At 42.1% G+C, this 12,768-nt stretch overlaps 1 protein-coding gene across 1 annotated transcript in view; it reads left to right on the forward strand.

Annotated features, from left to right (window-relative positions):
- ALK (ALK receptor tyrosine kinase) overlaps positions 1-12,768 on the forward strand; it is a 559,106-nt gene that overhangs the window by 148,430 nt on the left and 397,908 nt on the right. Inside the window, exon 2 of the mRNA XM_028724462.2 lies at positions 7,897-8,016. Coding sequence (XP_028580295.2) covers positions 7,897-8,016 — 120 coding nt within the window. The remainder of the gene's footprint in view (positions 1-7,896; positions 8,017-12,768) is intronic.

Raw genomic sequence — 12,768 nt, forward strand, 5'->3', positions numbered from 1 at the left:
TAGTGACAAAATGGAGCACAAGACAGGAAAAAGTCAAATAGCAAGCCAGGAATACAGTTGTACCTCGGGTTACATACGCTTCAGGTTACAGACTCCGCTAACCCAGAAATAGTGCTTCAGGTTAAGAACTTTGCTTCAGGATGAGAACAGAAATCGTGCTCTGGCAGTGCGGCGGCAGCAGGAGGCCACATTAGCTAAAGTGGTGCTTCAGGTTAAGAACAGTTTCAGGTTAAGAATAGACCTCCGGAACGAATTAAGTACTTAACCTGAGGTACCACTGTAGCCTGTTCCTCCCTCCTGGATTAGACCTTTCTCCTATTTGGGAAGTAACTATTGGGAAGTAACTGGGCTGTTGCTTAATCAGGGGCCTTATGAAAACTGCTTCTGAGAAGGAATCTATGGATTTGGCATAGCAGGTCTAGCCAAGGAGATGGGCCTGAGTCGTACCAAAATCGCAGTGGAGCTAAATTAAATATGGCCCATAGGGTGTTTGTAAGGAAATAATTAGAGGCTCTCATTTTTTGTTCCAAAGGCAGAAACTCTGTACCCCTGACCTACTTAGACTCTTGTAATTGAGCTTTTTGAAGTATACTTGTAAGAGTTCTGCTTTCTGCATCCATTCTTAGAGTCGCTCGTGTGGAAAATGAATAAAGAGGCCCTGAATTACTACTACGATGAATTCCTGGCTTTTATTCAAACAACTGTTTGAGAGTAATTTTGCAATATATCCCCCAAGCTCAGTATGTAACCGAGTGGAATTTGACCTACAATCTTGAAACTACAATTCTATTATGGCACTTTAGAGCTTTGGAAAATGCCTGCTGCCTTGGTATCCTACCTGGCAGAAACACATTACCCAAAGGATGAACCTGCAGCAGTGCCTAGAAATAAGGTGAAGTTTTGCTCTGGCCAAATTTGCTGTTTTACAAAAGTTTTGTTCTTGGTCTTCAATAGCTGGGAAAGCGTGTTCTCCTTCATGGAGAGCACGTGTTGCGGTGGGGGCCGCCAGGACACTCCAAAGTTGGGGGGCGGGCTAATTGATCATTGGCCACTGATGTGATTGGGGCTTCCCTTGTTGTTGGGAAGAAGTTAATGTTGCCATTTATTGATTGACAGCCAGAAATAGTAAAACTCCTTGCACGAGGCTAGGGCTTCCTCTTTTCGCACATGCATCGGATTGCCCGTCCCTCCCTCCCTAGAATAGGGTTGTTCGCTTTGACCTTGCTATGCCTGTCATGGGGTCGTCTGCTTTGGAGCGGGGGCCTGGTAGGAATTTTGTCCATCTGGCTGATTGGCTGGGGCCATTTGGTTTTTGCCTACTGCGTAGCAAATCGTCACAACTTGTAAGGTTCGCGGTTAGGCATTGGTTTATGGTTTGGTTGGTTGAGGGGCATGGATTGGCTGTGCCTGCCCCTCTAATGCTGCTGCTGCAAGGGATTCCGTTAAAGGAATTGGGAGCTAACTATTGCTTGTCCACTCTGTCAAGGGGGCTCGGGCCATAGCAATGAGCTCCTGGTTGCATTTGGGGTGAGGGCAGGTTCCCTGCTCCGCGTAACCCCCAAGTGTATTCCCCCATTCTGACTTTCGCATCGTGCGGAATGTCAGTCTGTCCCCCATGGTGGGGGCAGATAGTCGCAACCAATGCCTACGCAACCACTCACAAATTTGTATTTTAATAAAGTTGTGGCCAAAATTATGCCAAATATCTTAAACAAAAATTTCTGTGTGATGTGTGAGTTATTGGGGTGGACCTGGGGACCTTAGAATCATAGAATCATAGAATCATAGAGTTGGAAGAGGCCACAAGGGCCATCGAGTCCAACCCCCTGCCAAGCAGGAAACACCATCAGAGCACTCCTGACATATGGTTGTCAAGCCTCTGCTTAAAGACCTCCAAAGAAGGAGACTCCACCACACTCCTTGGCAGCAAATTCCACTGTCGAACAGCTCTTACTGTCAGGAAGTTCTTCCTAATGTTTAGGTGGAATCTTCTTTCTTGTAGTTTGGATCCATTGCTCCGTGTCCGCTTCTCTGGAGCAGCAGAAAACAGCCTTTCTCCCTCCTCTATGTGACATCCTTTTATATATTTGAACATGGCTATCATATCACCCCTTAACCTCCTCTTCTCCAGGCTAAACATGCCCAGCTCCCTTAGCCGTTCCTCATAAGGCATCATTTCCAGGCCTTTGACCATTTTGGTTGCCCTCCTCTGGACACGTTCCAGTTTGTCAGTGTCCTTCTTGAACTGTGGTGCCCAGAACTGGACACAGTACTCCAGGTGAGGTCTGACCAGAGCAGAATACAGTGGCACTATTACTTCCCTTGATCTAGATGCTATACTCCTATTGATGCAGCCCAGAATTGCATTGGCTTTTTTAGCTGCCGCGTCACACTGTTGGCTCATGTCAAGTTTGTGGTCAACCAAGACCCCTAGATCCTTTTCACATGTACTGCTCTCAAGCCACGCAATAGGCATCCTCCCGAATATAATGTTTCAAAATGTTGTCTACATGTTCTCTAAACTTGCAGAACAAGCAAACAAAAATACTTTATTCATAAGTGTGGTTTGACTGTGGAGTTCGCCATCAGCTGCTATTGTTATCTCTGATCCACACCTTCGTTTCATCTCAGACTCCAGCAGGTGGCCTTGGAGAAGGAACTTTCTCTGAGCTTCAGCTCTCATAATTCAATATGAGGTGAATAACACTGACCCACCTTACAGGGTTGTTGTAAGAAATACCAAGATAATGTTAGTGATCACTTTGTACACTAAAAGCATTATTACTTAAAGTATTTTTGCTATTCTCCAGAGAGCCAAGGATACTCATAATACTCATGATACTCCTACTCCTGCTAATAATTTATTTTTATGCCCCGTCAATCTGACCAGGTTGCCCCAGTCGCTCTGGGCAACTTCCAGCAGAAATGTTGTTGTTGTTGTTGCTGCTGCTGTTTATTGAATTTATATACTGCCCTATACTGGAGGTCTCAGGGTGATTCACAGATTAAAATCAAAATATAAAACCACAAAATACAGGAAACAACAACAACATCAAACATAAAAAGCTTCCTGAAACCGGACTGCCTTCAAATGTTTCCAAAAATGTATATAGTTTAACTCTTTGACATATGCCTGGAGGGCATTCCACAGGGAGGATATGACCTCCAAAAATGTCTTCTGCCTGGTTCCCTGTAGTTTAAGTTCTCATAGTGAGGGAACTGCCAGAAGGCCCTCAGTGCTGGACTCAGTGTCTGGGCTGAACAACGTGGGTGGAGACACTCCTTCAGGTATGCAGGGCAGAAGTCATATAGGGCTTTTAAAGTCAGTGTTATGTAGTCTCAGTGGCTGCTCCCAGTCACCAGTCTAGCAGCTACATTCTGGATAAATTGCTTTTCATATCCAGGGACTCAACATGCTATGCTCTTTTTTATCTTTATCATACAAACATCTAAGGAGTTATTAGAGTGCAGTAGTAAGATAAACTTGCAGTATAGTACATTTTCTACTAGAGAACTTCATGTGTGTATGTTCACCTGTATGTAAATACAATAGCACATCCAGAACCTTGCCATTCATTTCATTGGGACTTCCCAGTGACCTTTTGTTTTGATATAGAAAAATGTTTTGAGCTCTGACCTACAGCATATAATAAAGTTTCAAAATCTGCAAGAGTTTGCTTCTATGATCATTGGTGTTGAGGATCAAACCCTTTAAATTGTTTCAATATCTGTGCATCTAGTGAATCTAGTGTTTGAGATAAGATCAAGAGCATCACAGTAACTTGGAACGGGACCTTGACTGTGACTGCCCCTTTTCTGCATTCCTGTCGAGATATGACAGGTACCCACTACCTGCATTTTCTGGAAACAATGGGAGTTGGTGGGTTGCTAGCAGCAACCACCACTGAATTTTTTTGAAACATGATCTTATGTCGCCTCCATCTTTGACAGTATTCATTTGAAAAGTTTCTTCATATTCTAGGCACCCATTCGTGTGAATATGCAAAAGGCTTTAACAATAGGTTTGAATTATTTAAATGTTCTGCATTCCCAAACCCCTGTCATTCAGGGCAGCTTTGCATCCCCTGAAGTTTTATCATTTACTCACAGAAATATCCCCATGTTGATGTTGGTGCCATGGGGATCTGTGCTCCAAAGGCACTTGCGTTCTTGAGGAAAATGCAAATTACTTGCACATTTAGAATTCAGGATTAGGCCTCATCAGTAAATCTTAGACCGCAGGCCAAGGCACACCAGTGCACCATAAGGAGACTGCTGTTGTGCTGTGAGAAATGATTTTTTTCTTTTTAAAATGAAGGCATCTGAGCGCTCAAAGTACATAGGCCTTCAGAGGAGCTTTTGCCCACTGCATCTCTGCACAGTTTTGTGCTCAGGCTTTGCCTATGTCCCCGTCATTCCCTGCTGGGGCTAGGCAGCTCTACCACATCTTTGCATTAGATGTGATGAGGTAACATAAAGACTTTCAGTGCAAGGATACAGCACGATTAGCTTCCTATGAAGCAGACATGCTCAGAACTCTCCCAGAAACATGGGTAGGTTTCTTTTACTCTTTACACCAAACCTTTTGAGCCAGAAGAGTGAAAATTGCCTTCCTTCAGAAAGTTTGGGAAACTCTGGGCTGAATTAATTGTCTTGTGGTCAGCAGCAGGGGTTGGGACTTGTCAAAGCTCCTTGACCTGGCCCAGTGCCCAAAACTGACCAGAGATGTTACAAGGACCTCCCATTTCTTAGCATGAAGAACACTGAAAAAACAAAGCAGTGACTTTTTCATACTCAATTTAGCCACTCTGGCATTGTAGTTCATTTGGAAGGGGACAAATGAATTGGGCTGTGATGAGGGGGAAGAGAAAAGGAGCTGCAGTTGGATGGTGGTGTAACAGCTAAAGGACATAGATAATTCTGCAGGCAATCCTGTATTACACACCTCTTGTTGTTTAGACATCCCTTGCTTATATGTTGCATCATATAAGCATACCAACTCCAGAGTACTAGTACTAGTCTCTGAGTATCTGAGAGCAGTATTTGGCTCTAAGTTGTCCTTTAGGCAGCAATGTCAAAAATGGCCATAGTTATTAAAGCAGAATTTAAATGAAAAAGCTTGGAGAGGTTCAGCATGCCTTCTCTTCATGGTTTAATGTGCCCTGCCAAACTCCCAGCTACTAAAATTTGAGCCGTCAGCCTCCCGTTGTAATTCATTCATTTATTTAAAAGGTTAGTATGGCTGCAGAAAAGTGATAAAGTACCTTTAACCAGGGAGCCAGGAAGGGTAGTTGCATGTTCCAACCAGAGTTAAAGTTCCTCGGTATATTTTGACTTTGAGTCCTGCATCTCCAGAGGATACACAATGAGGGGGAAAAGGGAAAGCGTTTTTCCAACCGCAGAATATCCAAAAAAATAATTTTTCATTGGATTATTTTGGGAGCACTCAGAGGCATTTTCTTTCAGTCTTATAGGACTATTGCAATGAAGCCCTGGAATATCTGGGAGTAATATTGTCATGTAATCTTCATGAAGGTTGTTATTTGCTGTGACAGTTGCCATTCCTAGTTGCAAACGACTTCTGCACATTCCCCCCCCCCATGCTTAGGGGCCATTATGGCTCTTGCCTGGCTACTTGAACAGTAGGATAAGGTTTTAATATAATATTTTAACCTTTCCTGGATCAAGGAATTAGAGGGGGCTCAGATATCATACAGCCTAACCCTGCCCATAAATTCACAACCACATTATCAGAAAGTTATATGATATAACAAAAACGAATCTATATGAAACTATGCCCCTATGCTGCACTCCTCTGAGGTCTGTTCTAGGTGGCTGTCTAGTTGGCTTAATGATAACACAGGCCGTGGGTGTTTGGGGAAGAATTGCTGCTCCTTGGGCTTCTGAGTCCATGCTATCACTGTACCTCTCTGTGTTATGACAGCTTGCCTGCTTTCTAGGCAGAATATATCAGCAAGGATTAGCACTGGGAGTGAGGTGGGGCGTGGGAGTTTTGGGTTTGCCATGTGGTTGGCTGACATTGCTGTACATGACATTTGTGTTATATATATATATACCTGGTTTTATTGCAGGTAAGGGGCGTATGTGTACATTGGTGGCTGACTGAACCAATATTAAGGCAGAGCAGTTTCGATAGGGGTCATTCCAAGCACAGAGAACAGCTTAGCAGGAGACACAAGAGATTAGAAGTGAAAGACCAAAGTACAATTTTAAGTTGAATTGTTCTGATGGCAGACTGCTGCAATTTTCCTCATGAAGCCAATAGGAGTTATGTGAGAATGTGAGGACTAGCCTTCTGTTGCAATCAGGCTGGTTTTCTACCAGTTTCAATTTCCTTCTTACAGATGAAAAGAAAAAATTAAGCTGTCAAACACAAGCTATTAAAATGTAGGAGCTAAGAGTAAAAGGCCTCCATGACACGGCCTGCGTTCTGTGCCCCTGTTTTCTGTTGAGTTTACCTGCTTCCCTGATCAGAGCAGCAGAAGTGCTAATCTCACACTTTCAGAATCATGCTGGCCTGGCAGGTGTTTGGAGTGGATAGAGATGAAAATATACCATTGCAGCTGATGTGGGGTCATTGGGACATGATAATCCCCAAAGGCTTATACCGAACATTCTAATTTGTGACACTGAAATTCAGCAGGGTGTGAAGGTACCTGCTCTATGAGCCAACTCTCCAGAGGCTAAAAATAAAGTAACAAGTGAGAAATGCTCCGAGGTCAGACCTCATGCCAAGAATCTGCTACTTCAGCCAGATGATATTGCCTGCAGTTCTGTGCTGGAGTTAGTTTTCCTTCCCTATGGAAAGAAAAAAAAGTAAATATTACTTTTAACTTTACAGTCCTGGCTGTGGATGGCGATGGAAATAATATTATTTCATGCTTTGGCAATTATATTTTGCAAATCTGGGCTTCCAGTATTTTACCTATTAGTTCAAGTCAGTGGTTAACAGTAGGAATTATATTTGCCACTAAACATCTGTGCAGATGTGTGTGTGTTATGTGACTTGTCTTGATTGCTGTGTTTCACTTTCCTACCACGAACAGGTGCCTGTACGTCAGCACTCATGTATGCTTCAGCCTTTATCATATTGAGAGCCATACGCTTGGATTGCATGTCTGTTCTGTGATGATAGCCTTCATAGCAGGATAGAGAATAAAGCCCTTACAGCAAACCCTTCCCTAGGATGTGGTGATGAGAGCACCCAACTAAAGAATTTTGAAAACAATTTCACAACACCATATGCATGGATGAAAGTCATCATGAAAAACATGCCCACTTCACTTTGACTCAGTTCTGATTTTAACCCACAATAGCAATTGCGAGTACAGAATCATAGGTTGGCATTTTCTCTGGTTAGATATGGTTTCCATTTCACATTCTAGATTGGTGAAAAGTTTGTGCTGCTAATTAAACTTGCATTTACAAAGCTGACCAGGTTTCCAACAATTGTAATTGTTCTGTTCCAACAAGCATGACTTCCCCCCAATTCACTTCTGGGAAGGTTTCGTATGGGAGGAAGCTGGCAACTACTGCCCAGTGTGACTGGGGTGTCTTTGCTTTTATGCACACCACTGAACAGTTGGGGCATTGCTGTCAGGTTTGACAGCACTGCTAACTCCTCTCCCCACAGGTGATCAGCAGTAATTTGGTCTTGCGTGTGGCACTGAATGTGTAGCTCACGGTTGCATATCAGTTTCTCTGAACTTCTACTATTGGGTAATGTTGGTTAATTGCTATTCATGCTCACTTGCAAGGATAATTTTAAATAGATGTACTAAACAGAAGGTTTTTTTTATTTCTGGTTGGCATATGCTATTCTTATATAAATATATCAACTTTTTTTGCATCATGATCTCTTTCTTTTATTGGTAGGTGTCAACATTCCAGAATCTCCAACAAATATTCCTCCACGTTCTTTGGATTTTACTGCTTGGAATTTGTCCTGGGTCATGAGAGATTCCTACCCTTCCTTTGTTCCCAGAGGGCGGCACTGTAAGTACATCCATCTTACATTCCCAGTAATTTGGAAATGATCCGATGTTAAAATAAATGACCACCTAGATAAGTTTTCAAAGATGGTGTTTCCTAAAATAACGCCACATCATAAATGATTTCAGGTGATCATCCAGTGTTCTGTTAACTTAAGGATGAGCTCACACCTTAGTGTATTCATTTGATAACCTTGTTACTCACTCATATGAAAACTGCCATTTTATTTGTTTGTTTGTAGAATTTATTAGCAACAGATTTTTGGCATGGTAACATACAGAAATTGTGCATTACAACATTAACAGTTTCAAGTAACACATAGCCCTAATGATAAACAAATAAGTTTAATATGTTTGTAAAACTTTTTTAAAAATACACAAAAATAGTAGCATGAAAATAGCTGCTTCAAATGAGTTAGTGACCGAAGTAGTGTGTTAAAAATGCCTTGACAAATAGAAGAGTCTTAACCATCCAGCAAAAGACAAGTAGTGACTCTACCTGGAAATCATCTTTCAAAAAGATATCCCACAAAATGCCCTACTCTGAGCACTACTGATTTCAGCTGGCAAATAGATAAATGAGCAAGGGTTCAGTTGCAATTCTTTAGGCACAGGGAGGTTTATATGGGTGAAACTGGTCATATGTTATTCCTGCAATGTAGGGGGTTGAACTAGATGTACCTTCTAACTCTACAATTCCATGATGAGTCGTTTTGTACCATTTCTTCCATAACCCCAAACCAGTTCCAAAAATGGGAGGATTAACCTTATCATCATATACTAACAATCATCCATCAGTGCCCAACCTGAATTTGTATGCATTGAGAAAAGGGGTAATGTTAGCAAAACACACACTCTGACCTGCTGTGCTACTGAATACATCCTTCCTTGTTTTGCTTTAGATCAGGATGGGCAATTTCTGACCTTTTATATCTTGCTGGTCTACAAGTCCCTATTGGAGATTCATTCTCCGTGACTGCAGTCATGGGATTGTTGTCTATCACATGATGGTGTATGTTTTCATTCCACAGTGTGGGAAGTGGTGGAGACAGGATGTTTTGATGTTACTGGGTTCCGTGAAGTGGGACTATTGTCCTTTGTTCTTTTTCTCTTTGCTGTCTGATGAGAAAGCGGAAGGAGCTAAGCCAGAATGTTCCAAGTGTATTATATGTAAATAAACGTAGATTAGCCAAATGCTGGGCTACTGAGTTCTGTTACGCAAAATGCGAATACTCTGCGGATCCCTGAGTGTGCTAATGCCTTTTGGCATCAGTCGCTGTGATGTTCAGGCAGAGGAAAGCTTTTGAAGCTCCCGAACGATCAACCAGGAGGGAGAGAACATGCCAGCCGGGCATGTGTCTCTGCCTGGGTCCTACACAAGAGTAAGACACTCCTAACAGTCCCATTGTACCTGACCATTTATCATGCTGGCTGGGAGTTGGGAGTCCAACAGCATCTGGAGGGTCACAGGTTCCCCTTTGCTGATCTATACGGTGATTTAATTTCACTGAAGTTTCTTCTTGAGAGAATTACTACTGCAGAGGACTTCCGGGTTAGCACCATCGCCTAATGGCGGATTCCCTCCGAGCTCCGGAGGGAATCAGCTCAGCAGGGGTCGGGTCCTGCCGCGGCGGCGACACGGGGACCCCTAAAAACCACAGGCGCGGAAGCCTGTGGACTTGGTGACTCAGCGGGCACCATTTGCGCCCCCGACCTGTGAAGGAGCCTTTTTAAAGGCTACGGAACGGGGGATGGGGAGCGGCGTGGTGCTGAGAGTCCTCTGCTTCCCCTGCTGAGTGAAGCTGCATGCCATGGACGGAGAGCGCTGACTTCTTCCTTTGAACATCTGGATTAAAAGTAACAACCCGTGAGTAATACGGAAATTGGACTTAAAAGGGAATGAGGCAAGGAAGAAGGGCTACCCCTGCTATCCATATAATCAGTTATCAGTAACCAATATATTCAATATATATATATCCAAATATGCTTACACAAATCAAGGATTACAGTACTTTATAATCCACTTTGAATCAAAAGGGAAACTGTGCTTAGCAAACTGCAAAACTGCTTGAGACAGCAAAGTTAGGAGTTGACCTTTCCCCTAAACATCTGTGCATCCTGGACAAGGGAAAGACATGAATCAGAAATTCTGGTACAAATTCCCCTCAGATACAGGCTAAATAAATCCACAGAACAGGAAGAGCAAAACCACAAAATGTCCAAGCTCCGGTCCTGTCATAACTAGGGGAAAGGTTAGACAGAGCGTCACTGCAAGCATCGGAAAGCAGAACTAGAACCCGGTGCTGACCAAGGCTTGAGCAGGGGTCAAGTAGCGTGACAACCGCTTGCTGATTGGCTGATAATATTGTGAGTCCCTCGTGATTGTCTGATGATCAATGATTTGCTGTGATTTACTCAGGTATAAAGACCTCTGGATTTCTGTCTATCGGGGTCCCAGTTCTTTGGAAGATATTCCAACTGGGTCCTTATTGCCTGGCAATAAACCTCACCTTCTTATTCTCCAGTTGCTGTCTCTGGCTGATCCTTATTTTAACTCACCACGGGTACTCCCTTTGCAACAGGAATTTTTTTTATTTTTTATTTTTGGATTTGGCACGATCGGGGAAAGCGCAAAGAGGAAGTCCATCTCCCCGCCTTGTAAACAACTTAAAGCAAGGACTAGATAACTAAGGTTGAGAGAATATCTTTTCCTTACTGGATAAAAGTTATTAATTTCACGATTGGACATTACAAGTAATTTTGCTGGAGGATAAGAGTTGATTTTGAGAGCTGAAGTGCAACCCCCCGGGACCCGGGAGTGATCCGCGAGAGAGTCTGTTGAAGAGATACAGAAGATTTTGACAGCTGTCAAATTAGCTGTCAAAGTTGGGGAATAAAAAGAGAACTTTGTTTCTGGTGCCTTTGCTGGTTAGATTTGTTACAATTTGGATATAAATTGTTGAAAATAAAGAAGAACAAGTTATTCTGACTTTTGGGTTGGAACTGGAAGGATACTAAGTAACCATAATCCCTCTAGAGGGGGTTCTGGGACATTACAAGAATGGCTGCAAGTGGAAAAATACTCATTGAGCTGAACAGGACTTTTTATCTCCTGGGAAAGCTACAAGAACAAAGTAATATTTTGGCTACAAGGGTTACTACACTGAATGAAACAGTAAATAAATTTACTGGAACTGGAAGGGACTTGACTCAAGTCTTTGTTGCTGAACAAAAAGTCCTTGTAGCAGAATCAAAAGTTTTTGCAGCTGAGCAGGAAAAGAAATCTGAGGAATTTGAGAAAGGGGAACAAGAGATACATGATGATCTGGAGGGGAATGAAGGAGGAGTTACAATGCCGCAGAAGATTAAGGAAGGCCAGAGGCCTGTTAGGAAGGACATAAAGGAAAATAAGAATTGGGTGATGAAAAATTGGTTTGAATTGGACAATGAAGAATGGAGAGATCTCCTTATGTGGAGATCTGAAGACCTATGGATTACAAATTTGATCAAGATGGAAGTTGGAGCTTTTGGGACATTCAGACTCAAAAGGATTAAGAAACAAGATTTGAGCTCCACTTTTAAATATAGAGGTCTGGCTGGAAGAAAAAGGGACATTTTCGAGACAGAGCTTCTCCGAGATTTGGTGTTTGATATAAAGGACTACCAAAAAAACCGGCAAAGAGGAACTGAGAGAGAATTAAGAGCCTCGGATGTGAGGTCTGCAGGCTGATAGCAGATAGACTGATGGACATTGGGGATCGAAACCGGGAAAGGGGGGTTGGAGCTTGGGAATCCAAAGGGTGTATAATTATATTTTGAATTTTTTTCTTCTTCTTTTATTTTGTTTTGTTATGAGTACAAAAATGGGGAATTCGTGGAAGGGAATTGGGGTCGACCTTAGAAAAAGATTCAAATGTATAAAGACTGAGGATTATAAGGTAAAATTGGTTATATAAAATGAACTAAATTTAATAATGAACTAAATACAATAAGGTCAAAAATTGGGGATAAGAACTTGTTGAACCAAATAAATGGAATTGGAATACAAGAAGGGGAGGTGTGGGGAAGTCTTGGAAAGATGTCATTGAAAATAAGGTTTAAACGGTGAATGTTTTTTTTTCTTTTTCTTTTTTCTGGATTTTTTTTGAAAATTTCAATAAATATTTTATTTAAAAAAAAAGAGAGAGAGAATTACTACTGCAGTACAATATTAGCACATTGTAGAAGGAATACCAGGTATCAAAAAAAAAATATGAAGGTGGGGGGAGGCCACACTTTTGACAGTTTATATCAAATTAGGCCATGGCAAGATCCCCAGGAATTATAGTGTGGAAAAACATGACATAGCCAAAGTATAAACCAACACAGTGGTTTTCTGCTTTTGTCACTAAATTGTGAATTGTGAATCTGAATTGTGTCATTAGACTGATTCTGAGAGGACATTTGGGCTACCAGCAATCAGCAGTGGGAATGATGTGTTCTAAACCAATGTCTTTCTGGCTCACTGTTCTGTGAAGTTTCCTGGCTTCCCATATGGCCATATTGGAAATGGATATTTCACATAATTGTTCCCTTCAGAATTTTCATTAGTCTTCACTGCCTTAAAAAGAATCTTATTACCGTATGTATTATTTTTTGTTGATAGTGAGCCATTTTGGAAGCTTGTTGTTAGCTGGAAAGGTGGGATAACTATATATAGAGAGAACAACCTTTTCATCCCTAGCTACTACTGTAAGTATAGGTAGCTGAAACAATC

The sequence above is a fragment of the Podarcis muralis genome, chromosome 3 (genome assembly GCF_964188315.1).
Source record: "Podarcis muralis chromosome 3, rPodMur119.hap1.1, whole genome shotgun sequence".
In the NCBI taxonomy this organism is placed as follows: domain Eukaryota; kingdom Metazoa; phylum Chordata; class Lepidosauria; order Squamata; family Lacertidae; genus Podarcis; species Podarcis muralis.